Raw genomic sequence first — 26262 nt, 5'->3', positions numbered from 1 at the left:
AAAAAAATAATAATAATACGACTACAACTGTACAATTACTACTAATAATAATGATAACAATAAAACTGCTGGATATACACGGGTGTTCAATAACTCTGTTCTATAGATTTTTTTACAACCTTTTTTACAAGAGAGTTGCCGGAGGTCAGGGTGGTAACTATCAAAACAAGACCTGTTTTGTAATGGGACCGCCCATCTCTAGTGTGTCCAATAGGTATGCATGGGTGGGGTGATGTGTTTATTTCCAGTCTTTTTGATTGTTTCCAAGTCATGTCTGGTGTGGATTGACATTCTGAGACTTTGCTTGCTTTGCTTTGTGGATGCAGTTTTATGCTTTTGCCTAACCCCAACACTTTTTATAATTAATTTAGTTTTTGCACAAAAGTGACATTCACACATCAAATACTGAGAAACTCACAATGTGGTTATATTATCAAAAGAAAACATCCAATATAGTGAACTAATATTATTACTGGGCAGAGGCACTGTAATCCATACATGCTATAATAAATGCATAGACAACTGGCACATTAAACTTGTCTTGGGTAAGTGGGCACCTCAGGGCAGTAACTACAAAGAGGTCTCTGTTACCAGTGTTTAGTGGTGTTAATAACATGGTCACCCCTGGAGAAAGTGTTACAGAACCCCCTGCTGTGTTTACAAGAAACACATGGTTTTATCTTTGCTTTATCCCGTATTGACCGTACAGCTGCAACAGATTTTTCAGCAATCCCGAATTTATATTTGTATTCATAGCAGTGTATACCACTCTTCCTCCTGCAACAATGCTGGTGCTGTGATTGAAATGAGTGGTGTATTGTGGGAACAGAAAAGCAGCCTTGTTGAAGGAGGGAGCGTGAACTGGATACACTGCAGGAGGGAGTGTGATCTGGATACACTGCAGTCCTTACAGGAGAAATTCTCTTTGTGCTGGTGAATGCTTTTAAATAAATGTTGAGAAATGTATTCCTCAGCTTTTGTATGACTCATGAGTGATGTTGATTAAAATGTATTAACAGAGTCTGCAGCATGTTCAAAAATATAAAGCTGCGATACAGACAACACGGGACACAGCAACGGCAACAGAATGTGCTTCTGCAAACGCTGCAGGGAGTTCTGTAATATTTTAAAAGAGTTAGATCATTAAAACAGACCCCAATATCATACCTTTGGTAAAAAAAAAAAAAAAAAAAATAGTATGTGTCTCATTCTTGACCCACTATAAAAATAGGTGAGAACTTGGTCAAATCTGAATAAATACATTTCATTTTAAACTAGCATCCATTTATCTCAATGGCTTTCTCTAGGTTAATGCCAGTCCTCTATTCGTTTAATCCAAGGAGTGCAGACTTTATTTACCAATTTCACAGGAAGCAAAATATATCTGCTAGACACTCACAATGTCTCCTTTTTTAAAACCAGATCGAGTCACACATAATGTGAAAAAGTTGTTTTTATGCTTGTAAGTGTAAAGTGAAAATGGGACAGAAACCATCAAAATGACACGGTGACATGGCAGAAAGAAGCCCTGTGTAATATATGTTGTAAATAAAGATTTATTATTTAGAATTTAAGTTTGGCAGGGATGGGGTTAATTCGATCCCTGCCAGAATCCACGTGTGGAAATGTGGCTGGGACCTTGATTGAATAATTGATGGTCAATCAAGCCCCATCTACATGCTATGTAAAGGGAGCCAAATACTTTTTGTTTGGGTGAAGCAGGGATCCCAACACCAATGTGACGGTTTTGTCAAAATATTTGTAGTTTTTTGTTTAAAGCTTTTATTTTGGGTCCCTGTCCCTTGTCTCTTTGTTCATGTGGTTATTTTGTTCCTGTTTCATGTCAATAAATGTGCAAAACAGTGCTTCTCTCCATCTCAAGAGTCTTCTTCCTACCTGTGAACAGCCTTGTCCGTGACCTTATCCTGTTACACATTTGTCTCTGAAACTCTGTGTGCAAAGACACTGTTTATGGACGCATATCATCAAAAACGTAGGTCTTTGTCAAGGGTTGAAGCTTTACCCAATAAACAAAAGCCTTGACTGTAACTTCTAAAGACATGGTGGGATTCAGTTTTAACATGTAAACAAGCCTGCACTTGCTGATTAAATGACAATGGTTACATACAGCACACTAGGCACATCCCAGCATTCCTACTTCTAGCGATCACATGCGATGATTTCCTAACAGTTCACTGGCCATGTGTAGGAAACTTGCCACAAGACTTGAAAGCAGTGTTCCGTTTATTTAATTGAACACAGTAGAGCAGAGCTGCATACAATTCCCTTAACAGACTCTGCAATGTTTCTGTAAATACAGTGTAGAGGGTTTGTTTGTGTGGGCATGTACCCAGCTCTGGTCCAGACAAGCTCTTACCAGTCACACATGAGACTAACTGTTGTAACCAGAGGGGCGAGGCACCCATTCTTAACACAAGCAGTTTAATACTTAGTACATGCAAAAAGGAAAATGTAAATACAATTCTATTATGGTGGGCTACCCACACAAGCAAATGTCAGATGTAGGTTTTATACAATACTTTGTACAAGTGTATATGCACGTGCCTTAACCCACAGTGTAATAACATGCTGAAGAGCATGGAGAGTGCAGACCACCTCTCAAAGGTAGTGTTTCTGTAGAAACCCTTGCCTGTGTACAGAATCCCTTTCTCAATCTACAGGTAAACAATATAAACATAATTATTAACACTGCTTTTCAAATAACACCATTCAACTGTTAACTTCAAAGGTCAAATAACCATAAACCTTTTTGTTTTTGTTAAACCCATGCTGATATAAACAAGTGATCAGGTCGTTAGCCTAGACTGTAAATGGTCAGTCATAAACAGGACACTTCGTCCTCATTGTATTGCTGTGGTAGAGAGGTGTACTCTTATTGGAATGCCACTCTGAAGTCATTCCAGGTACCTGCCTGGGTCTTCAATTCTAAGTGTGGAGGGTACTGTTGAACAGTCTGAGACCACTGGGGGTTTCCATGACAAATCAGGTCACCGCGAACACAGCACCGTCTGAGAAACGTGTTACCTGTCGTGTATTTATTAGAAACCTCCATATTTCAAATTGATCTCAGTGGTCTCCGTGATCCTCCAGTAAGCTATGACCAACAATTATGATCGTGATTTAATATAGTAGTGTCCAATACGTAAGATAGCAATAATAAAACAAAACAAAAAATTAACAAACGTGCAATCAAACCATTTTTTAATAGAGCATAGGTAGTTATAATAATGAAACCGAAACCAGCATTTTTCATCTGAGTCTTGAAACCTGGCGTAGGAGGAGCTCTAGACTAACTTTCTTAGCCACATGTGCACCTAAGTTAAAAAATATAGGCACACTGAAAAATTTAGGGGCACACAAAAAAAAATTGCACACATATATTGTTGAATATCTACAAATCTTTTTTCCTTCCTTTCTTAAATAACCCTTGTGCAGTTGAATACATTTGCATCAACAAAATTATAATGGACAACTTTTTTTTCCAACTTAAATGGTTTTTAGCTGCCTGATTGCATCTTCCTCAGAATGTTCTACTTGCATGTTTATGGTAGAGGGATGGGCTGGCTAACGTTTCTGAATGTATGCATCTCCGCACATTGCGTGCCGTTTTTGAACACTGTTTAATATATTTCCATGTCTGAACTTCTGTCTACCTGTTAAAAATGCAGTCTTGCCTGCCATCAATTACCATATTAACAAAACATGTTTTGTTTGCATTGTCAGACTTAAGCCAGGGAAAACCTTCTAGCCACTTGATTGAACTTGAATGTTCTTTAGCTACGAAACGCTGTGTAACTAACATAGCCCTTCTTGAAGTGTTCACTTTCCTCTTCTGACATGGCTTCATTGCTCATTTCTTGTAAAGATGTCAACATATCTGAATTTTGTTCATCACGGTTTTGTTTTGAAACCTCTCCAATCACGTGAAAATAATTTGTTATTTTCCTTATCTTGGACTGACAAGTTTTCAAACTAGAAACGAGTAGCCATCACACTGATAAAGCAGTGAAACTGGCGGGGTATGGGATTTGTAGTTTTTAATGTGTGATTAACAGTGGGCAGTGGAGAGCAATAAACTACATTCACAGAGTACGTTATGATTGAGCTATGTGAGTTTTTTGTTTTGTTTTGTTTTGTTACTTTCAGGTGAAAAAAAATCACTTTTTTTTATAGTTAACCTTTAGGAATGTTTAGTCGCCCAGTGTGCCTAAATTAAAATGTACGTCACACAAGCATTTTAGTCTCATATGCAGAAACTGTTGGGATGGTTATATATTAGTGCTTATTCTGATTTGTCCCGAGATCCACCAAAAAATGTCTGCGATCCACGTACTGGCCACTACTGTTACAGAGGATCACAGTTTGAGGTTTTGAGCAAGACTACTGGCATTCAGATTGCAATCTCAGGATCCTGTTGAGATAGAGACATGGCATTGAGAGAGACATGGCATTGACATAGAGGCATAGTGTTGAGATAAAGACATGCCGTTGAGAGAGATATGGCATTTAGATAGAGGCATAGTGTTGAGATAAAGACATGGCTTTGAGACTGTGACATGGCATTGAGATAGAGGCATAGTGTTGAGAAAAGGCATGGCTTTAAGACAGAGACATGGCGTTGAGATAGAGACAGGGTGTTGAGATAAAGACATGGCTTTGAGACGGAGACATGGTGTTGAGAGAGACATGGCGTTGAGATAGAGGCAGTGTTGAGATAAAGACATGGCGTTGAGAGAGACATGGTGTTTAGATAGAGGCATAGTGTTGAGATAAAGACATGGCTTTGAGACGGAGACATGGCGTTGAGATAGAGGTATAGTGTTGAGATAAAGACATGGCTTTAAGACAGAGACATGCCGTTGAGATAGAGACAGGGCGTTGAGATAGAGACATGGTGTTGAGTGAGACATGGTGTTGAGTTAAAGACATGGTTTTGAGATAGAGACATAGCATTGAGAATGTCTCAGAATGTTTATGCACGTTGAGGAACCTGACTGTTTTCTCCATGTCTGCTTGACTTATTGTATTTCCTGGTAGATGAAGCGGTCATGTTGGGAATCTGGATTTCACAGAGCATTAGAAGAAACCCAGCATGCATCACGCTCTGGCCAGTGAATCAGCAAATTCTTCTGAATTCTCCTCAATCAGTCCAAACCAGAATATAGAGTAACATATATGAATGATCCTACTTTAAAATCATGAAACAATGTAATCACTGTGTTCCCTTGATGACAATGGCTTTCCTAAATAATGACCAAATTCTCTCTCCCAATGGATATGTTCAAGTACTTCCAGAAGAACATTCCAATCATCCCTTTGTTTTTTGTCAGTGAAACAACTGCAACAGCAATTGAACAGCACTACCGAACAGAGTCAGGAATGCCATTGCAGGGAGTCTGCAGGATTATGACAGGGTACACTCTATTTCATTCAGAAATACCAAAACAATGTTTACCATAACATGTGCATCTTCTTACAGGACCCCAATGTAATGGTAATGCATATTCGTTAACATTTACTGGACTGCTCTTCTTAGCTACATGTCCTCTAAGGCTAATAAAACATGCATATTACCAAAGCATGAATGTGATCATTAATATTGAATGTACATAGTTAAAAGTAACTGGTCAAAGCAAAGCTGAACTAGGATTTATCATTTAGCTGAGCAGTTAATACAGACACATGTTAAAGAGCAGTTTGGTGGGCTCCCGAGTGTCGCATCCAGTAAAGGCACTCCGCGTGGAGTGCAGGATGCGCCCTGTAGCCTGGACGTTGCCTGTGTGAGTCCAGGCTTGAGGTTCTATGTAGACGGTTGTGAAGAGGCCGTAACAGGGTTTGAAATGAATCTGCGTTGAAGCATCGTCTGTGACAATTACAGTAAGGACCCGCAGGGAAAATAATCCCTCAATGAATTGATTTAAAGGGTACATAAGGACCTTTTATTTTCATGTATTGAATGTTATAATAAGCACTATAAAAATCCTTGCCTACGTGTTGTTGTGGTGGAGTGTGGTAGTGAGTAACGACACAGTCCTGGGTTTAGGTGCAACACACACATGTGTTTACAATACAAGTGCACAGCAAGTATATACAAAAAATACAGTGTCTCTGCCTCCACGACAGCCTTGGCTCTCCATCCCGTGACAGTTCCTAATCCACCTAGGAAAGCAATTGTCAACACTGAGGCGACCATGGTCTGCTCCTGCTTCAATCTCCTATGACTGAACCACCAGACTCCCTAATATGTACCAAGCCCTGCCTCTCTAATCTGCAATTCCCGTACACCTGTATAACTGTCCTCCCCAAGATGGCCGCTGCAACGGGACTCTATAACTCCTGTATGCACCATTTTGTTAAGGTCATGTCGGTGAATACAAACGTTCCTCAGTAACTAAAACTTGTTTTGTGGTAGTTAAAATGACTTAGAGCTCACTTGATGTAATTTAACTAAAACTCCTAAACGGGTCTGTTCTTTTTTCTCTTCGTGTTAATTGAAATCTCTGAAAAAGCAATCGCAAATCTTAAATATATTCGCCTCTCCTTACACACTGTCTGTAATTGAAACAGTCATTGGCAAATCTGGACTCGATTCGTCTCTTCTTATAAACTGAAACGAAAAAGCAATCTACGATCGGCAGGCAACCAGCTTTAAGTCCCCCGATTTCAAACTTCAGCAAAGACAACTTGCTCTTAAAATACGGCATTAAATAAGGTTAAGAGAGACCAACTGAACCGTTAAAACGCTAATATACTGAAACTTTGAGTATACTTTATAATGACGCCTTTGTAAAATAGTATAATAATAATAATAATAATAATAATAATAATACGTGAAGACTGGAGTAGCAATCATTTATATGGTTCAGAATAAATGACCATAGCTGCTGTTGACAAAACTGTAAACGATCACATGCGCAGAATAGAGGTTATTGCTAATTACGTCATAACAGAAATTCCTAGAGGACCGATCAAGCACCACATGCGCAGAAGGTTGGGGTCCGTGTCATAAACCTGGGACACCAGACCTGTGCCAAAGGTGCTTCGTCTGGTCTGGTCTGGTCTGGTCTGGTGTGGTGTGGTCTCGTCTCTGTTAATGTGGGTACATAGGATTCGGCAAGAGGGGAGGGACTCGTCCATAACATCAGCGGAATAGCCACGTGTACAGGACTAAGAACAACCATCGGAACAAGCTGAGCAATACTGTCTGTTTGCATGCAATGCATAGTAGCTAGGGCAGAGCTCAGAACAAGCAGAGCAGTACTGGCCTACGCGCCTGCGCCATTTGGGACGCGTTAAACAGGTAGGGTTATTTGTAGTAGTGCTTTCTGTATCTGATGCATATTATTTTGTCGTTTTAAAATCTACCAGCGTTGTGTTATAATGTCGCCGGCGAGACAGAAATGTGCGCGTTTGTCTGCTTATCGTTTTGTTGACGTGTAGTTAAATCACGCAGACTTGTTTACTTTGCACTGGAAAGGGTGAAGAAAAAAACAAAACAGAGTTAACGTTAAGACATCATGGAAATTGTCAAGTCAATTTTGTCAAGTACAGATCATATATCATTTATTCCTAACTCCAACTTTCCATTCAAGCACAGTGTTAATATTCACCAATCGTGATTTAACCGGGAATGTTCTAGTTCTTGAAGAAGCAAGATCTATGTAGACCCACGAAATAGCATGTCGTTATATTTACATTCAATTCGGAACATAATATTCAAGATAAATGACCTGCTGCTGTCCATTCGGCGTGGCCACTTTCAGAAGCCTAAGAAATATGGTTATGATTACTGTGGAACTCTCTTAGTATTGTGTAATGCAGTGTGTGACGTTACGTTAGCCCTGTAATAGGACATACATAAGAAACAAACAAAATAAGATAAGTGTTTAGTATGGATATTATTCAGATTCATTCATGGTAACCCATACATTACATTCTGCTGGATGAGTCGGAAACTATTTTGAAAGATGCTGTTACTTTTGTATACTCCTACATGTATGTGTATAAATACCTTGTTAATGGCACGCCAAAACCTAAATCGCACAGGACATATTATTTGAGGAATGCTTTGTTCCGCAGTTTTTTTTTGTTTTTTTTTTATGAACTTATTGCTTATTAAATCAAGTTTGCAGTTCATGAAAGGTCTTCTCAACTTTAAGTTTATTTTCATTTTTCCAAATCCCTGTTTAATCTAAGAGACTTAATTTTTATGAATGTGGTCCAACATCTATGTTTGAAAATAACTGTTGCTTTAGCTATAGCCAAACATTTTCAGCAGTTTGCTTAAACATAGTCTGCAAAAATGAGGAAATAGTGCCACTATAAATAATGCAGTGTTTCTTTGCTTGACTATTTGAGGAAGTAAACTCTTGACAATCCATTTTGAAAGCACTTCTGGGAAGCTGACTAGTCATTCTTTCAAGAATTCACAGAAAATAAAAAGGTAATGGGATGGAACCATTCTCCAGACTCTTTATGACCCTTTTGAATAGTAGTGTGTTTTTGCTTGGGTCTCACTATAGTCATCTCCTGCTTACCCAATAGGGCTGAAAATTGCTGAGGAACCTCCTGTAGCTCAAATTGAGTGGCTCAGAAAGTCTGCTTTTATGTAAGCTGTCTGTCCACTTAGATTTTTAAATATATCTAGAGAACCACTTGTCTAGTGTGATGAAACTTGCTAAGGACTTTCTTTGGAAAGTTATTGAGTGTTTTATAGTCTGGGCATACAGGAGGCTGTCTGTCCATCTAGAGAACTGTCTAATGTTATGAAATTGGACACAGGTTATGAAGAGTATCAGAATCTGAGCAGATCTATAGAGCCCCCCTGTTTGTCTGTATTTTTACAAGTTGATACATGGATATAGATAATGGTGATAACCCTGGTGTTACTGATGGCTCATATTTTGAATTTACAGTGGTGGTGAGGGACATGCTTGTTAAGATTTACTGTAACATTGGATAGCAAGGGGATCTGAGGATCAGAAATGGTCAGGAGTTTGCATCCAGTATCAACTGGAAATTTTCCAAAATGTTCCCTACCTTTTAATGGCACTTCAGCTGCACTCCCTTGCAGTCTTTAAAAGCACCTCAAGGTTTATAACTGTTTTAAAGTTGCTAAATGACATCTTGCTCTACAGTATGTTTATATGGCAACATTAAAAATAACAGAAGGCAATATTATTTACTGTAATCATTTGTTGATGTTTTAAACACAGACAGTAGCAGGAATATGCGTGCTAACACTAAATGTAGTCATGATAATATAATAGCTTATTTGCTTTGAACAGGAGGTGGCAGCACACAGCAACTACAGCTATGACTCATCTGCAAATACAGCTTTAACAGTAAAACTGCTTTACATAAAACTGACAAACATAAATAAGTGTTTTATTGATACAGATTGTGCTATTAGTCTCTGCCCTGAATCTGTCTCCACACTCTCCAGATCAATCCGCTGGTCCTGATTGCAGTGCAGTGCAGTGCTGTGCTGTGCTTTATCAACTCTGTTGATCTTCATTCAAGTCCCCCCTAATTCCTTTGTTCCAGGTTCCTCAGCCTGTCCTGGAAGCACACTCCTTTAAGGTCTAGGATCGGTCTGTTTGCTCTGCGTTTCACTCTCTCCAGGGCTGCAGTGTACCTTTGAAATGTGATTAGTGGAACTGAACACAGTATGTGCAGCACTGCTAGTGCATTATACAACCTCATCATAATCTTCCTTGAGTCAATAGGCAGGAACCTTGTAAGACTTGGGCAATACCTAATTTTTCACTATCTACTGTTCTCCAAAAAAGTTATCGCTGTCCACGGCAGTTTAGTAAAAAGAGTGTTGTCCATGGCTTATATTTTAATTGTGTTAAGGAACATGATAGTGTCCACATTTTGTTTTAATGTAAGCAATGACTGGAACTTGCTTACAAGCTGCCCAGCATTACTGAATACCTGCTCACTAGGGACAGATGCTGCCAGGATGCTTAATACTTCAGACCAAAGATAAAACTTTTGGAACAATCGTGGTTGTTTTTCTTCATGTTTACTGCGAGGTAGTTCAGATGTAAATGCAGGTTTTGTGGTTTGCCATCTTATTAAATGGTTACGCAGATTAGTTGTGTTACCGGTGTATTCCAAACATTACTTTCTTTACTTTTACTTTCTTGCTGCCTTACTTTAGAAAATAATTGCCAAACATCGGAAGGCATTGTATTTGTAGCTGTAGATACAGTAATTGTAATTCTAGCAAAACTCTAACTTTCTCTGTCACTTTGAAGACTCCTACACAGATGCAATCCCATCAGTAAACACTCACAAGGGGCAGGGTAGGGCAAGGGGGAGAAGGTGAGCTCAATTGCATGCAGATTCAGAGAGTTAGACCTGAGGGGAGCATAGAAAATCTGCGCTTAATACAAACAATAATTGACGATTCCAAAATTAATAAAAAATAAACGCTTTACAGAAAAATGATGCACAGGCTTGACTGTCGATAGTTGTCAAACGATAGAATGCATTGCCTCAGCCTTGGAACCTAGGTTTTCAGGTACCTGTGCCTACCTTTGGCGGCTAATCATCACTATATTTTAATCCATGAGAAAAATGATAAAAATAAGGTCACTCTGATATTTAAAAAAAAAAAAAAGAAAGATTGCAGAATAACTGTGTATAATCATTTGACATACCTCCCGTAACTCCCAATAGAATACAGGCTAGGCAAGGTTTTCAGATTTCTCTTCAAGTGGAACAATAGCTGATATTTTTACAAACATGAGAAGGCCATTTGGCCCATGCTTGTCTGGTTCCTAGTAGCTGATTGATCTCAAAACTTTGTCAAGTTGCATCATTGTGGATACAAGTGATTTCAGCCTCAACAACATGACTAGGTCAACCATTCTATACCCTCACCCCTCTGTGTGAAGAAGTGTCTCCTCTGTCCTATGTCTCTCCACCTAATTTCCATCTGGTCCTGGTTTTTGTGTTGCATTTATAGTATTGGTGTATTCCTTTTAAGATGTGTGTGTTTTACAATGTGTTAGAAGTGGTGGATTGTATCTGTATAAAGTTTTAATTGCAGCTTTTTTTTCCCCCTCAGACAGTACACAGTAATCAGAATATAGTTGAGGATCTCCTCCGTGCAGCAGAGCAACAATGATCTTAGGAAAAGCACTGCTTATCCGGCTGGGCTCAGTCTACCTGGCCCTGCTGTTAATCTTTCTGATGATGGATGTCAACGCAAGGCCAGCCAATATGTCAGCTCATAAAGACAAATCCCTAAACAGCAAGGAGGAGAACGAGATCCTGCCTCCGGACCACTTGAATGGGTTGAAGATGGAGATGGACGGGCACCTGAATAAAGATTTCCACCAGGAAGTCTTTCTGGGTAAAGACTTGGAGGAATTTGAAGAAGATTCAGAGCCCAGGAAAAACAGGAAGAAACTGAAAGACATTTTCTCCAAGTATGTCATTCTAATTTACACATTTTGTTTCTGAAAGGTGATTGCTGGGCATCTCCAGTCATGTGGCTGGTTGAATTGTCAATCTGGTTTCTTTTGTGCACACTGTGCTGAAGTCACTTATTCTAGTAGTCAGTAATCTACCAATGATATCTGACCCTGGCCTTTTGTCAGTGTTTTTCCTTCTTGATCTGCATGATTGTATTTACATATATGGAAAGGTTGACCAATACTAATTTGAAGATTTTCACTCAATTTAATATTTGACCGGTGAATGATTTCCTAGTTATAGTCCAAGTAATAGATGTCGTCATACCTTTTGAAATGAATATCAACACTATCCTTGCCATTGTATACTTTTCAAATGTCCTGGTACCAGATCAAGATACATATGTGGTGTTTGTTAATCTGTGTGCAGGGTGGATATCAATAAGGATAAGAGTGTCAGTGCTAAGGAGATGCAGCGATGGATCATGGAGAAGACTGAGGAGCATTTCCAGGAAGCGGTGAAGGAGAACAAACTGAACTTTAGAGCTGTTGACCCTGATGGTGATGGTAAGGGATTGAAACATCATTTTTCAGAATTGTACTATTTATTTTTTAGACTGTCCACACTGGATGATCAAGATTAGTAATCCTGGTTTTGGCTGGTTATCTGTTTTAAAAATAAAGACCAATGCACAAAGCTATATGAAGGTGTAATGAATTCTGTTTCCTGGTAGAGCTGTGATTGTGCTACATATTCACAATAAATAGGGTGCAGCGTTGCCCCAGTCTTGTTGTTGTTTAGGGTGTGAAAGGTTCCTAACAGAACAGTAGGCTCATATTTTTGTCACATAGTAGTGCTGTATCACACCCACTTTGTGGCAGACTTTAGAAACGCATACACCAGGAACCTCCTATTGGCACAAGCAATATTCTCAGGCTACCCTTCTGATTGTATTTATACTTCAGTTCGGATACAGACAAAAGGCTGCTGCTTCTTGGTACCTAATCCTAATTCAAACTCGCAAACTCGTTCCAATAGCCTGGCTGCAGTCAGACCAGCGTTACCAGTAGTTGTATTTGTAATATCTTGAATTCATGCTAGTAAAACTGATTCTTTGCAGTGGGCTGAACCTCACATGACTGATTAGATGGTTATGCAAATGGAGTCCCATCTGCAAAGGGGTTTAGCAGCAACTAGAATTTTAGGTTGGAGTTGGTAACCTGCTTCATCTGATGTAGCTTGTCGACCACAAAAGTAAACTTTTCATGCAATTTGCACATGCAAGTGCCCCGATCAGAGATTGGATGCACAACCCAAAACGGACAGAGGTGACAAAAGAGTGAATAAGAAATTGCTTTGGCATTTTCTGACAAGAACTTCCTGTGCAGGTTTTTAAGCGTGTCAACAAGGAACTGTTTTTGCATTTTGACCTTTTTTTGTGTTTTGGTCTGTTTCTTCCCTGTCGTCACGCGACTTACATCATCCCTTACATAAAAATGACCTCGCACTCCCTTTGAAATCTTCTGTGAAACGGTTGTTCCTTTGCCTTGAAAAGGTATATGGATCTTCTTCAAAATTCTTCTACCTCTTTCTAGAGAAACAAATGGCATGCTATGCAAATTTCTGCAGCCTGTATATCTTCCCCATAGCCATTTTTGCCATGAGCTGCTTCTCTCTTTGTTTTCTTGAATGTTGATACTTCTGCCTAATGCAATGCATTGTGGTAAAGGAGGTTTTTTTTTGATTGTTGACATTTCTTAGCATGTGCTTCACTTTTGAGTGTGGAGATAGTTTTGCTCGGTAAACTATGGTACCTTTTTTTGTACTTCTCCTGTTTTCTGCATGGAGCCTTATTCTCTCTCTGACCTTTTACGCCCATTTTCCTGTATACACTAACTTTTGTGTAATTTGCATTTTCATGTATTTGTCAACCCTGTTACTCCGGAAAAAGTAACAGGGTTGACATTTAAGGCTAAGGTCGGCCATTACTCTCCATGTGGTAAAGGTAATGGGAGCACATGTTGTGCATTAAGAAAGAGATCAAATTATTCTATTGATCATATTTTAAATGTAAAAATGTCATGGTTTTCTACATAAATTGAGGGTAACAGGGATGACGTGGTATGTTCGTCCCCTTGTGTCAAACAATATAAAACATTTTAAAAAATTGTCTAAAAGAGGAGCAACTTACTTGTTTGTGCACCATTGTCTTCCTGTTGGGCAAATGATGTCACTTCCTTAGAATCGCATGACTTGAGGAATAGTGCAATTTTTTTTATAGGGGAGTTTCATCATAGTAACAGGGTTGACAGTGGATTGAGGGACACGAATAAATTGCATTTTTTTATTACAGATTAATAGAAAACGATATGTATCTGAACTGTAAGAAGACAATGTGGACTTTATATTATTGGTGATTTTGAGAACGTTTGGATTTTATGGGTTATATGCTTAATAGAAGTTGAAAGATCATGATTGGGGACATGGCAGAATGCTGATCTTAGACAAGTGTTTTTAATACATAAAAAAATGACTTGGATGACTGACATTGTGCTTTATTTTTAGAAAAACACATATAAACAGCAGATAAGTTTAGTTTTAATGTTCATTCAAAACTTTTCAAAAATATGTTAGAGGGACACAAATTGTATCCTATTTGTGGAATGACCAGTTGGGTTAAGTAATGCGTCTCCTCTGCATTTACTGCAGTTTTCGCTGTCGTGGTCTAAACACACCTTAAGGGTCATTCAGGATATATACAGTACCAGTCAAAAGTTTGAGTACACCTTGAAACCAGGTTTTTCATGATTATCTATGCTTTTAACTGTATAAACTTGTCTATAAACACATTTCATTATATGATACGTGTACTTATATAAGCTGATAATCATAAGTGAACTGCATTCAAAAATTAAATTTTTAAATGAAAATGTAAATCTTGTCAATTTCAATTAAATGGTCCCCCAAAGCAAAGGGATTTCAGTCTGAAGCCCAAGTCAGTTAAAAGTCTGAAATGTGTATAACACGGTGTTAGAACGCTGGCCTAAGTATAAAAGTGTCTTTTGTTAGATGTTCTCTTAGTTAACTAGCATATTACCTTATTAACCTAAGGTGAGGGTCCACGATTACTATAAATATAGGTAGCAGGCACAAGTTTGTCATTCCTGAATGTAAGGGAGCAGAAAATGGCAAAATATGCTCAGTTAAACAAAGAAAAAAAGAGTCTGTAATTACTTTAAGAAATGAAGGTCAATCTTTAAGACAAATCGCAAGTGTCTGTAATTGCTGTGGCCAAGACCATCAAACGATTTGAAGAAACTGGCACAAGTTAATTTGAGTCACAAGTCTGCGAAACCGGCGATTAACTGCCCCTGAAATACAAACTCGGCTAAATGCTACTAGCAGTACAGATGTTTCAACATCAACTGTTAAGAGGAGATTGCGTGAAGCTGGCCTAACTGTAAGAATTGCTGCAACGAAACCATTGTTAAGAGTTCAGAATAAGAGGAAGAGACTTGCCTGGGTCAGAAAACACAGAAACTGGACGTTTTGAGGAGTCGGACCAATGAGGTCGGACCAATGAGTCAAAATTTGAAATATTTGGGTCCAGCCACCGAGTATTTGTAAGACGCAGAGAGAGTGAGCGCATGAGTTCTGCATGTGTGGTTCCCACTGTCAAGCATGGAGGAGGCAGTGTCATGGTCTAGGGTTGCTTTGCTGGTGACAGAGTTGGTGATCTTTACCAAGTCCATGGCTATCAACCAGCATACTTCAGAGGCATGCCATTCCATCAGGCTTACGGCTAGTTGGGCAGTCCTTCATTCTTCAGCAAGATAATGACCCGAAACGCACCTCAAAGTTGTGCAAGAACTATCTGGCAAAGAAGGAAAGTGAAGGACAACTCAATCTAATGACCTGGCCTGCTCAGTCTCCAGACCTCAATCCCATAGAACTTGTATGGGACGAACTGGACAGAAGAGTCAAAGCAAAGCTACCCACAAGTGCCCTACATCTCTGGGAATTGCTGCAGAAGAGCTGGGAAGACATGTCGGGTGATTTCCTGCTGAATCTTATTAACCAAATGCAATTTCAAGTATTTGCAGAAACGTATACAACGTAAAACATTGTCAATTCTGAAAAAAACCTAGTTTCCAGCAAGTATACTCAAACTTTTGACTGGTACTATAAATATGTAATGAGAAGCATGTGTTTTTTCTAAATTGATTTGTGTACATTGTTTTTGAGTGCTGTTTCCCTTGTTGTTCTACTACATGTCTTCAGCAACAGTCTATTGTTATACTCTGCTGTCTGAATAACATTTAAACTGTATTGTTATAACAGGCTAATTTGTGAGAAATGTAACATGAAAGTAAGGCTCAGATATACAGTCTGCCTTGTACAGTTTTTGCATTGAATTATAATATTAGCGATGTTCGATTCTGATGTATGTTCAACATGTAACTATATGAAAAAGTCTTGAAGTAAATGTGGAATACGAAATAAATTGGCATACACTTACTACTATGTAAAACAACACTAGGGGTAACACCTGTGTTTGACCTACATATTTCTGTCAAGAGAGACAGTGTAAAAGTTTAACACTTGGCTAATATTTAAACAGTTACGCATAAATTCCTTTTTATTGAATGTTTCCAGGCCATGTTGCTTGGGATGAATATCGAATCAAGTTTTTGGCGAGCAAAGGATTCAACGAGAAGGAGGTTGTAGAAAAGATAAAAAACAACGAAGAGCTGAAAATTGATGAAGAAAGTAAGTAGTCAAGTATTTAAAGTGACTGCAGCTAACCACATGACCCCAGAAATCTGACCTGTTCTCTAGATATCACGACTTTGACGCTTATTATTTTCCATGTGTCGTATGAATCAATGCATGTTTTTTGTTTTTCTTGAGGCAGTAATAATGCTGTGCGGGTAAACTAAGAATCATTAAACTGCAACAACTGGCATGTTTGTATTTTTGCAAGAAGTTTTGATTACCAAAGTTAATATTTATGACATTAATACTATATTGCATGTTACATTGCTACAATGCATATCGTGATGTCAGTGCAATGTTGTAGCATATAACTATGCTACTATCGAAAAGAAAATGAGTTTGATTATTATCACTTAGGTTTGCCTTGCACAGCTAAGCTCATGCAATATGTGAGGCTCTGGGGAAGTAAGGTGGTGATTCTGCAGTCTTGTTAAGTTGCTGAAACAGTTTTCTAAGTTCAAATGCCATGCTGTGGTTTCATCCACCTTCGTATTTGTATACATCGGTTTGCCTAATTCTGCATCCAGTATAATATGTCTGGTTAGCAACCTTTTAATGGTGGTGTGCCGGATTGTTTTTTTTGTTTTTTTTCCCCAAATTAGAGGTTACGCATGCTGTTGACAAAACTGAAATTATATTAATAACTTGTAATGGTAAAACACTTAAAATGCATAGAAATTAGCAAGCAAACTTACCAGTGTCAGTCGGCTTTGAGAAGGACAGAGGTCAAGCTTCAGGTGTGAAAATCTGCTCACAAAGCAAATGGACCCAAATGCTGAAAGTATAGCAAATGCAATTTTCTTCAAACAGTTACATTGTACAGGGAGTGATGCCCGTCAGGTCTGAATAGAGGCTCCAGGATCTTTTCAGTTGTTTGAAGTTCAGTCTGCAGACTTCTTAACTTTGATGACCACAGGTCAGAGCTGTAGAACTGTATGAGCTGCATTTGTAATTGTTCAGCGCTCATCCACCGAAATAGACATGTCCAGGTCTTTCAAGTTACGTGCTTTGGTTTAATAATGAATGAAAACATTGGAAATCTTGAATCCTTTCCTGAGAATTCAGATTCTATAACTTGCATGTACACAGCAATCTCATTGACATTGATGGTGCATCATGTGGCTAGATCCTTCAAATGCAGGCAGGAGCGGAAGCTTGAAGAGCAAATATCCCTGGGGGGGGGGCCCTCTAGTTTTGCAACAAAGACCTTCTAGCATTAAGATCTGTTTCTAATAGTAAAACGTATGTTTTGCATTTTAGACAGCAGCTGAATCAGTGTAGCTGGTTTGGACTATTAGCTGATACACGTTCATGGAGTACTATGGTTGTTCCACGAATGGGGATAGTCTAATAACCAACAAGCACCCCCAAATAGGTGAAGTGGGTTGTTTCTTCTCATGAGTGAAATAATAACCACAGCACTCCATGCATGTTCATGGAGAGTTCTGTTTTAGATAACAAGTATAGTTCTGCAAAAGAAAGTGCTTTGAGCTTAAATTAAACCATGAATTCGGAGAATGACTTTCCCTGGGTTTGAATCAAAGTAGGATCTCTTAACGAGTGTTGTAAAAAGTAAATACGACTGCACTGAAACTATGTTGCTCTGGATATACATACAGTCCAGCATGGATACAAAAATGAAAAGTTCAAACTTACAATGAGTTGCTTTATGGGTGCCCTGGTTAGTGATCCACAAAGCTGTGGAGCTGACGAGATGAGGCCCCGTTGCTGAATAGAAGTGTCTGTGTTGTTGTTGTTTTCAGCCCAGGAGGTTCTGGAGAACCTGAAGGACCGCTGGTTTCAGGCAGATAATCCCCCTGCTGACCAGCTGCTGAATGAGGAGGAGTTCCTGTCGTTCCTGCACCCCGAGCACAGCCGCGGCATGCTGAAGTTCATGGTGAAAGAGATTGTCCGGGACTTGGGTAGGTTGCTTTAGAAAGTTGTTTCAGGTCCTCTCTTATAAATGCAGCACTGGTGCCAGGGAAGTGACTCTGACACTTTGTAGATAACAGAATTGTTCCATGAAATGTCTCTTCCCTGCACATTCATTCATTTATATAGGTCTGAAATGTGCAGTTTTGAAAGAAACGTGTTATCGAAAACATGAATTTTCATTTGTTCTGTTACTACTCTAAATGAAAGCTAAAATTTCCATGCCATGCTTTTAGACTCTCAGAATTCCTGGGTCATTTCACTGAGAGTGAAATTGTCCCCACCCCTTCACTGGCTTCTTGCCTGTCAACCAATCGGTTGCTTCCACTGTTGACTGACATGCTTTCAGCCAGTGACCTGCTGTCACACAGAACACATTGCTAAGGTGAAGTGACGCAGGAAGTGCAGAGGTAACCAAGAAATGGAGAGCTTTCATTAGCTTAAAGTTGTACCAGGTACCTGGTCGGCTACAGCGAGAACACCATTGAGCGCCCCGGTCATTCGCACCGAATGCCACTGATCAGCCGTTTTTTAAACCGGGGTAGAGTATGGTTGTGTTGGCCCTTACCAACGACAAGCTTATGTTAGTGTAAAAACAAACAACTGGATTCCGATTTTAATATCACAACAACTATGTGCAGTGAACAGTTTCTGTTTGTGTTGATTGTGAGTGTCACCCAGTGAGCAAGTTCAGCTGGTGCTGTTTTTTTTGTTTTGTTTTCATAAAATGAACATAACATTTTAAGTGCAGTAAAACATTTCACGGTGTGCAGTAGTTATAAAATGACCCCACTTCTTGGGTGCTTGAAAATTCCATTCCAAACATTCTGTCAAATGATACTGCTCCCCAACATGTGGCGAATGCCTGTAGATTTGAATTAAGTAATTGCTCATAATTCGTTATCTTAAAGAATGCAATTTTTATTTGGCCTATTATTATTATTAATTCTACTTGCAAACAAATCAGACAAATAAAAGATCTGCTGCTTTGTTATATTTAAGACCAAGCAACACTGCAACCCACTTTCATAAAGGAAAGAGGGAAAGAATAAGTTTAAATAATATTTCAATTTAGTAATAATCACGACTCCAGAGAGAACCCTCACTTTTTTAATCAATGAAAGCAAATTATCACAAATCAGTCTTAATTGATTGACTATAGAACTTGAACTTGGCGAAATTAGAAATATATATATATATATATATATATATATATATATATATATATATATATATATATAGTCTTTTTGCATTGCTCATAACCACACACAATGTTTGGTTGGTTGTACAGCAGTTGTAATATTTATTTGGAGTACGAGAGCAGATAATGGCAAAACCAAAAAAAAAAAAAAAAAATAATTCTTTGTGTATTTATCAATCCTGACTAAGGAAGGCAGGCTGGCGCCAGGTTATTGTGGGCCCTCAAATAAAACATTTTCAAAAGTTTTCATAATCAAATTTCCCCCAAACAAATTTATTGAATAATACTAAAGATTTTATTTCACATTTGAAAGTGAACCAATTCCAGCAGCTATAAAGTCAAAGCACAGCTCTCTGAAATCGCTGCTGATTCGCGCTGATATCTGCTTTTCAGCACAGTGCGTACCTGGGAAAAGCAGTTTCTTCTCTGAAATTCAAGATGACCTCATTCAATTCTTCACACCGGAGCGGCGACTTCAATAATATTTAGAATTTCTAACAGGTTGTTTTAGATCTCTCATGGTGACGCGGCAGCAGATTTCTGCCACGCTGCCTGGAGCGTTTTCACTGCACAGTTGGTAGGGTCAGATTCTTAATCTCAGTGCAGGGCTCTAAGCGTTTTTCTACGATAAAATATCGAGGTGCACACTGACAAGTATTGGGCACATTGGGGGTTGGTTAGTTTAGTGAAAGGACTGGGAGCAGCAGGTTGTGTTTAGTGAAAGGACTGGGAGCAGGGGGTTGGTTTAGTGAAAGGGCTGGGAGCAGCAGGTTGTGTTGAGGGGATTGGTTTAGTGAAAAGACTGGGAGTAGCAGGTTGTGTTGAGGGGGTTGGTTTAGTGAAAAGACTGGGAGCAGCAGGTTGTGTTGAGGGGGTTGGTTTTGGTAATGTCTGGTTTCAGTATTTCCAAATATTATTTTGCAAACCTAAATATATGGTTTTGTTGACTGACTGATAATTGTTCACATGGAATAATTTCACATGGCATCATTAAGTGATACTTCTCTATACAAAATAAATGATTTATAGAAAATACAGCCTGCTGGACCCACCAAGCCTCTGTTTGTGTTGTCGTTGGGTTCCTCCATAGTCCTGCGTGGCAGCTTTTCTCTTGCTCTCTCCAGTATGTTCGGTGTCAGGTCTAGTTTTGTGAAAAATTTTAAAATTTAGTTGGAACCAAAAATATCTGTCCCATTGTAAGCATACACATATAGCATCCAGTATATTAGTTCAAATTCTTTTGTTGGCTCCTAAATGTTTGTGTATAAATTTGACACATTTTCTTTTCTGGATTTTGCAGATCAAGATGGAGACAAAAAATTGACCCTTTCAGAGTTCATTTCACTGCCTGTGGGCACAGTGGAGAACCAGCAGGCCCAGGATATTGATGATGACTGGGTCCGGGAGAGGAGGAAGGAATTTCAGGAAGTCATTGATGCTAACCATGATGGGATTGTCACGGAGGAGGAATTGGAGGTACAGTGCTGGCAGTATGTGTGTGACTTGACTTTCATTTAAATGAGTGTTCTAGAATCCCCTGGAGTGTTTATAAGAAACACATTCATTTACCTGTGCTGTCCAATAGATTTCTCAACCTAACCCCACTGGTTTGATGTTTGTATTCACACAACAGAGGTAAAATCAGCTAGGGGGTTTACTTTTATTTGTGAACCTTTGTCAGGAGAGAAGGAATTCTTCTAAACATTTTTGGGCTCTGATTGAAATGAGTGGTAAATTGTGGGAACACAAAACATTGTGCAAGAGGCAGTGTGGTCTGGATACACTGTGAACACAAACCCAGCATTGTGCAGGAGGGAGTGTGATCTGGATACACTGTGAACACAAACCCAGCATTGTGCAGGAGGGAGTGTGATCTGGATACACTGTGAACACAAACCCAGCATTGTGCAGGAGGGGGTGTGATCTGGATACACTGTGAACACAAACCCAGCATTGTGCAGGAGGGGGTGTGATCTGGATACACTTCTCTTTCTCTTGGCGAATGCTCCCTAGTAATTGTTGAGAATGTTCACCAGCTTATTTAGGACTTGTGAAGTGTGACTGCAAATGTCAACATTATGTATGTTTTTAAAATGTGGACAACACAGGACCCAGCAAAGGTAACGTAATGCAAATGCTTAATCGATTAGTTACAATGAATGTATTGGTGAATGTTGCAAGCAGATACAAAAGTAGAATTCCCTTGGTAACATAGTTATGTCTGTGCAAAGGGCACCCAGTGTTTCTTTTGCAAACGATTTCTTCATCTCAAGTCATCAAGCTCCACTTCATTGGCACAGATTTCCAGCAGAGGAAATCTGTCCAGAGGTCAAACTGACACATTAATAAAAAAATAAAAAACCAAAAAGAGAGGGGGCAGACGACCCCCGGAAAGATAATTTTGGGGTCCAGTGGGGTTTTTTTGATGGCCTGGGCTGCTGTGGCTGCAAAACCATTGCGTTAAGGTTTACCAGAACACTTTTTGATATGTTAATTTAATGAAACTTTATTAGCTTTTAATCAAAAATGTTTTTTTGCATTCAAACAATGTTGTCTACCTGAACAAATCTCTAATACAGTATTTGTTTTTGAGGGGCTTAGTGATATCTCTCTCTCTCTTAATTTGCCCTCATATACAAAGAAATGTTGTCCTCAAAAATGATGCTGCTAATTTTTTTTATTGGGGTGTTCAGTGTGTATTGTGCTACATATCGTACAATGACTTTGTATCATTACACACCTAGATTTCACTGCTTAAAGATCTGCTCTTTTGCAGGAATACATGGACCCGATGAATGAATACAATGCCCTGAACGAAGCAAAGCAAATGATTGCAGTGGCTGATGAGAATCAAAACCATAGCCTGGAGCTGGTGGAGATACTGAAATACAGTGAATACTTCACTGGGAGCAAGCTGATGGACTACGCTCGCAATGTGCACGAGGAGTTCTAACATCGCACACATTGCTGCCGTTGCCAAGCACTATCTAGCTTGTTTTTGTTAAGGCTATATTGAACATTTAATTGCTGCTGCTGTGTGCTCTTGTGTGTGAACTACAGAATACATGACCCTGTGCTACATAGATTACTTCTTAATCTCGTCACAGTGCAGCAACAAGACGTGTGGCTAAATCAGATATTTGACAGAGTTATAAATCAACAGGTTCCATTTGTTTCTTTAAACATCAAGCAGATTTGAGGCTTTATAAGGTAATTCAGAACGATTTAGAAATACTAAAAGAAACTTAATAAAACCAGTGACAGGTGTTTCAGTTAGAAGTCTTTGTCATTTGAATTGAATGCATTTCTTTTTGTGTTTCTGTATCTAGTGCTATTGAGTGTTTAGTGGTCATGGATAATTGGGGAATGAAGCTCTAGTTTATGAAGCCCCTGGATGATAGGATCTTGGTTTCAAAGCTGTTCAGAAGCCACCAAGGGAGGAGGAGGGGCCTTGTTTTTATTGGTATTTTACATAAATTGAATGGCAAACATTTCAAAAACATTAATGATTTAAAAACAAAAATAGTTAAATAAGGATGATTTTCATTTTAATGGCAAATGTCTTTAATATCTTATTAAAAAGGTGTAGTGCCCCATGTGGTTTTAAAAAATATATATTTTTACAGGTTCTGAGAGAATCCGCTCTAGTTTCACTGCAACAAATACCATCTTGACTTTGTATTGATAATTGGTTTCATCAGTGTACACTAGATGGCATACCTGTTGATCTGGTAAAGTACTGAAGGTGTAAAGTTAGTATTTGAATGCAGTCTATTCTTAAATACACAGGGAACTCGTAGAAAGTGGTGACCTGAACAGTTTTATTGTGTTGAGTAAAAACGTCAATTCCTGTTAACAGCCTCTAATGGCACACGCATGTGCATGAAATTAGCAACTGCAGTGGTATACAGGTCATTAACCACTATATTTAAACCACTGACTGAATTTTATTTCTGCAATTAACTATATACGGTTTTAAAGGAGAAGTTGCCAACATTTTCTTTTACTGTTTGCTCTGAAGTTATTTAAGGATCCCATTCGACTGCTTTCTCCAGCGCTGGGTTTCTGGTAAAAGGATCCTATCTTAAACAAACCCTGTCACTTTCAGTCTTTGTTGCTGCTGCACTATTACTAGGGTTTAGGCTGTTCAGTTTAACTTGAACTACACATGAAGATGAATGATTTATCAGAAGAGTAAACGTATATTTTAAATTCAATAAAAACTGGAATAAGACAATGCACAGTTAAACAAGTTACATATTTTGTAATATTTTAATTATTTTAGTTGGTTTAATCTGACAGTCTAAGTGGTACTGCCACATATTTGCTAAAAAATAGTGCTTTTAATGCAACAATTTTTCAATTACTGCAGGAACTTGCTTTCATACTTCATAATACTGCATCATTACATTAAAACATCAAACATGTTGCTGCCTATTCCAATATTGCACTTTTAAAAAGCTTAACATGTATGCCTTTGTTTCACGTGCTACAGCAATCTGTGGGTTACGCTGATTATTACACATGTTCTTTAGGGAAAAAAAAAAGTTCTTTGTGATTGCCTTCTGTATTCTGGGATATTGATTTTGTCAAGGAATAGCTACACACTGCAACTCAATCAATGCCATTCCATTGATTTTTTAATAGTAAAATATTGTAGCGCCGGGGCTCTATTCTATAATCCTCTAGAATTGTTGTCAATTAGATCTTTGTGTTGTCACTCCACTAGCTGTGAGTGTGTATGAAGCATACAGTGTGGGTAGGATCCCTCCACTAGCTATGATTGTGTATGAACCATAGTGTGGGTAGGATCCCTCCATTAGCTACGAGTGTGTATGAACCATAGTGTGGGTAGGATCCCTCCATTAGCTACGAGTGTGTATGAACCATACAGTGTGGGTAGGATCCCTCCACTAGCTATGAGTGTGTATGAAGCATACAGTGTGGGTAGGATCCCACCACTAGCTATGAGAGTGTATGAAGCATACAGTGTGGGTAGGATCCCTCCACTAGCTATAAGTGTGTATGAACCATACAGTGTGGGTAGGATCCCTCTGCTGGCTATGAGTGTATTTGCTTACAGCGAGGGTGTGGGTAGGATCCTTTTATCTGTAACACAGGAAGTTGGATAAAGTGGTGGAAAATCATTAAAAAATAAATAAAACAAGTGACCTTCATAAACTGTGAAGGGACTTTTGTGACTGCTTAGAAAAAGGAGGACAATGTGTCTGTAAAATCTTGTTAGTCTCAAGTAAAGTGCTGACTGCAGTTAAAGATGTACATTTGCAAAATCTTTACATGTAATATATGTTCAGCATATACAATAAACATCATTATTACTGCTGTCTTGCAAATATGAACCTTTTCAGCTTTCAGCATTTTTTTCATGCAGTCTTTTTTTTTTTTTTTGAACCTACTGAGATCTGCGCAATCTACTGCATTTTTTTTTAAACAAAGATTTAAGTTCTCTGCGGATGTATCTGTTAGCTAAATGTTGGATGCCAAGTATAAAATAAAGATTCAAGTTCTGTGTATTTATTCACAGATTTCTTTGTTAGATTCCCAGATTTAACATGTCAGCTTTAAATGCAGAATTTGTGATACACGTTTTCAATATTTATAAATTATATCTTGCATCAAAATTTTGTGATGTAAGTTAAATCCGAAACTTGCCGCCCCATACAGAAAAACAGAAACTGATTGTAGAAAAAGATAGAACTTGAGAAGAAACTAAGTAACTAAATTGTAAAACATAAGATGAAGTGTGATTGAATTCACAGCGACAGACAGGGTGGAGATTTTGTCTGTATGAAAAAGATCAGGATTCTCAATATAGTAATATCACCACACGTTCATGCTTCAATCCTTGCTTGTACTGGAATCTATGCCCTAAACGTAGCATGTTTTACTTTTATTTTTTATTTAGATTTTACATACGTTGCTCCAGTTATTTCAATAAGTTACACCTGAGACTAAATCCTTATGATGAGGTGTAGGAATTAAGCCCAGGTGTAACTCAAAGGTGTACATTTGAAGTCTGTTTTTAAGTCTGACGTTGGTAAAGTCAGGTGTACGTCCTGTGCACTCCAGCCCTGGTGTTTCCTTAAAAAGCGTTCCCAAAATGCTATTCCCAATTTCTATTTCTGAATCTAAAGTTGTAGGTGATGCAAAACTTCTGGCCAGTGCTGTAGGCAGTTCTATTAAACTTCCAAATAGATTTTATGTTCGTGAAGGGGTGTTCAATCACGGTCCTGGAGGGCTATTCCCCTCCATGTTTAATGAGATAATGAACTACTTCAGGGTCTGGATGGAGGTTTAAATGGTTCAATTAAACAATTTAGAACAGGGTTGGAACAAATTCTAAGAGGGAAATGTACCTCCTGGACTGTGATTAGCCACACCTGTGTTATGCTATTGCCATAACTTGTTTAATAAAGAATCACTTTCCCTTTGAAGTGAATGTTTTTCCCCATTTTGTTAATAGTTAGAAGAATAAAAAGAAAATGATGAACAGAGTTGATAAAGTTTCACCACTGCTGCAGGCTGTGGCTGTTAAATTTGTCAATGAGATCATCCTAAAAGCCACCAGGGAGCTTCAGGAAGACTAATTGAAAGGAGTACCTGAACAGAAGTCTCTGAGACCCAGCCTGAGAAAAGAAGAGATGTCTCCTGTAGGGTTAGCTGACGTCATATCTGACAAAGCACCCTGACAAAGATCTTCAGAAGGACCACTTAAAAGGTGACCCTGCCCAGAAGTCCCTGCTGAGCCCCAGTCTGGGAAAATAGATCTCTCCTGCAGGGTCATCTCAGGGCCTTGATAAAGAGCTGGGCAAGGGAATGAATGCGGCACGCAAAGCACCTCAGTGCTACAGCGGCCTCTTCATGCACAGTAGAGACAAGAG

The 26262-nt window shown here is 38.8% G+C and overlaps 1 protein-coding gene across 1 annotated transcript; it reads left to right on the top strand.

Annotated features, from left to right (window-relative positions):
• The first annotated feature begins 6999 nt into the window (after positions 1 to 6999).
• On the top strand, positions 7000 to 25815 carry LOC121328593 (45 kDa calcium-binding protein-like). Its single transcript, XM_041273393.1, has 7 exons — positions 7000 to 7321; positions 11102 to 11465; positions 11881 to 12017; positions 16108 to 16221; positions 17991 to 18149; positions 20661 to 20836; positions 22137 to 25815. Exons 2-7 carry the CDS (start codon positions 11158 to 11160, stop codon positions 22311 to 22313), a joined length of 1071 nt encoding a protein of 356 aa, XP_041129327.1. The 5' UTR covers positions 7000 to 7321; positions 11102 to 11157; the 3' UTR covers positions 22314 to 25815.
• Positions 25816 to 26262: the final 447 nt, after the last annotated feature.

The sequence above is a fragment of the Polyodon spathula genome, chromosome 16 (genome assembly GCF_017654505.1).
Source record: "Polyodon spathula isolate WHYD16114869_AA chromosome 16, ASM1765450v1, whole genome shotgun sequence".
Classification (NCBI taxonomy): domain Eukaryota; kingdom Metazoa; phylum Chordata; class Actinopteri; order Acipenseriformes; family Polyodontidae; genus Polyodon; species Polyodon spathula.
Note: the sequence above shows the minus strand (reverse complement) of the source record. Positions and strands in the feature narration are given on the sequence as shown.

What these genes read in the sequence shown, in the direction of transcription:
- LOC121328593 (XM_041273393.1), top strand. Translation starts at nt 11,158, where the DNA reads ATGATCTTAGGAAAAGCACTGCTTATCCGGCTGGGCTCAGTCTACCTG. An exon ending in GCTGAAAATTGATGAAGAAA is followed by an intron (nt 16,222 to 17,990) that starts GTAAGTAGTCAA and finishes TGTTGTTTTCAG; the next exon opens with CCCAGGAGGTTCTGGAGAAC. An exon ending in TCACGGAGGAGGAATTGGAG is followed by an intron (nt 20,837 to 22,136) that starts GTACAGTGCTGG and finishes GCTCTTTTGCAG; the next exon opens with GAATACATGGACCCGATGAA.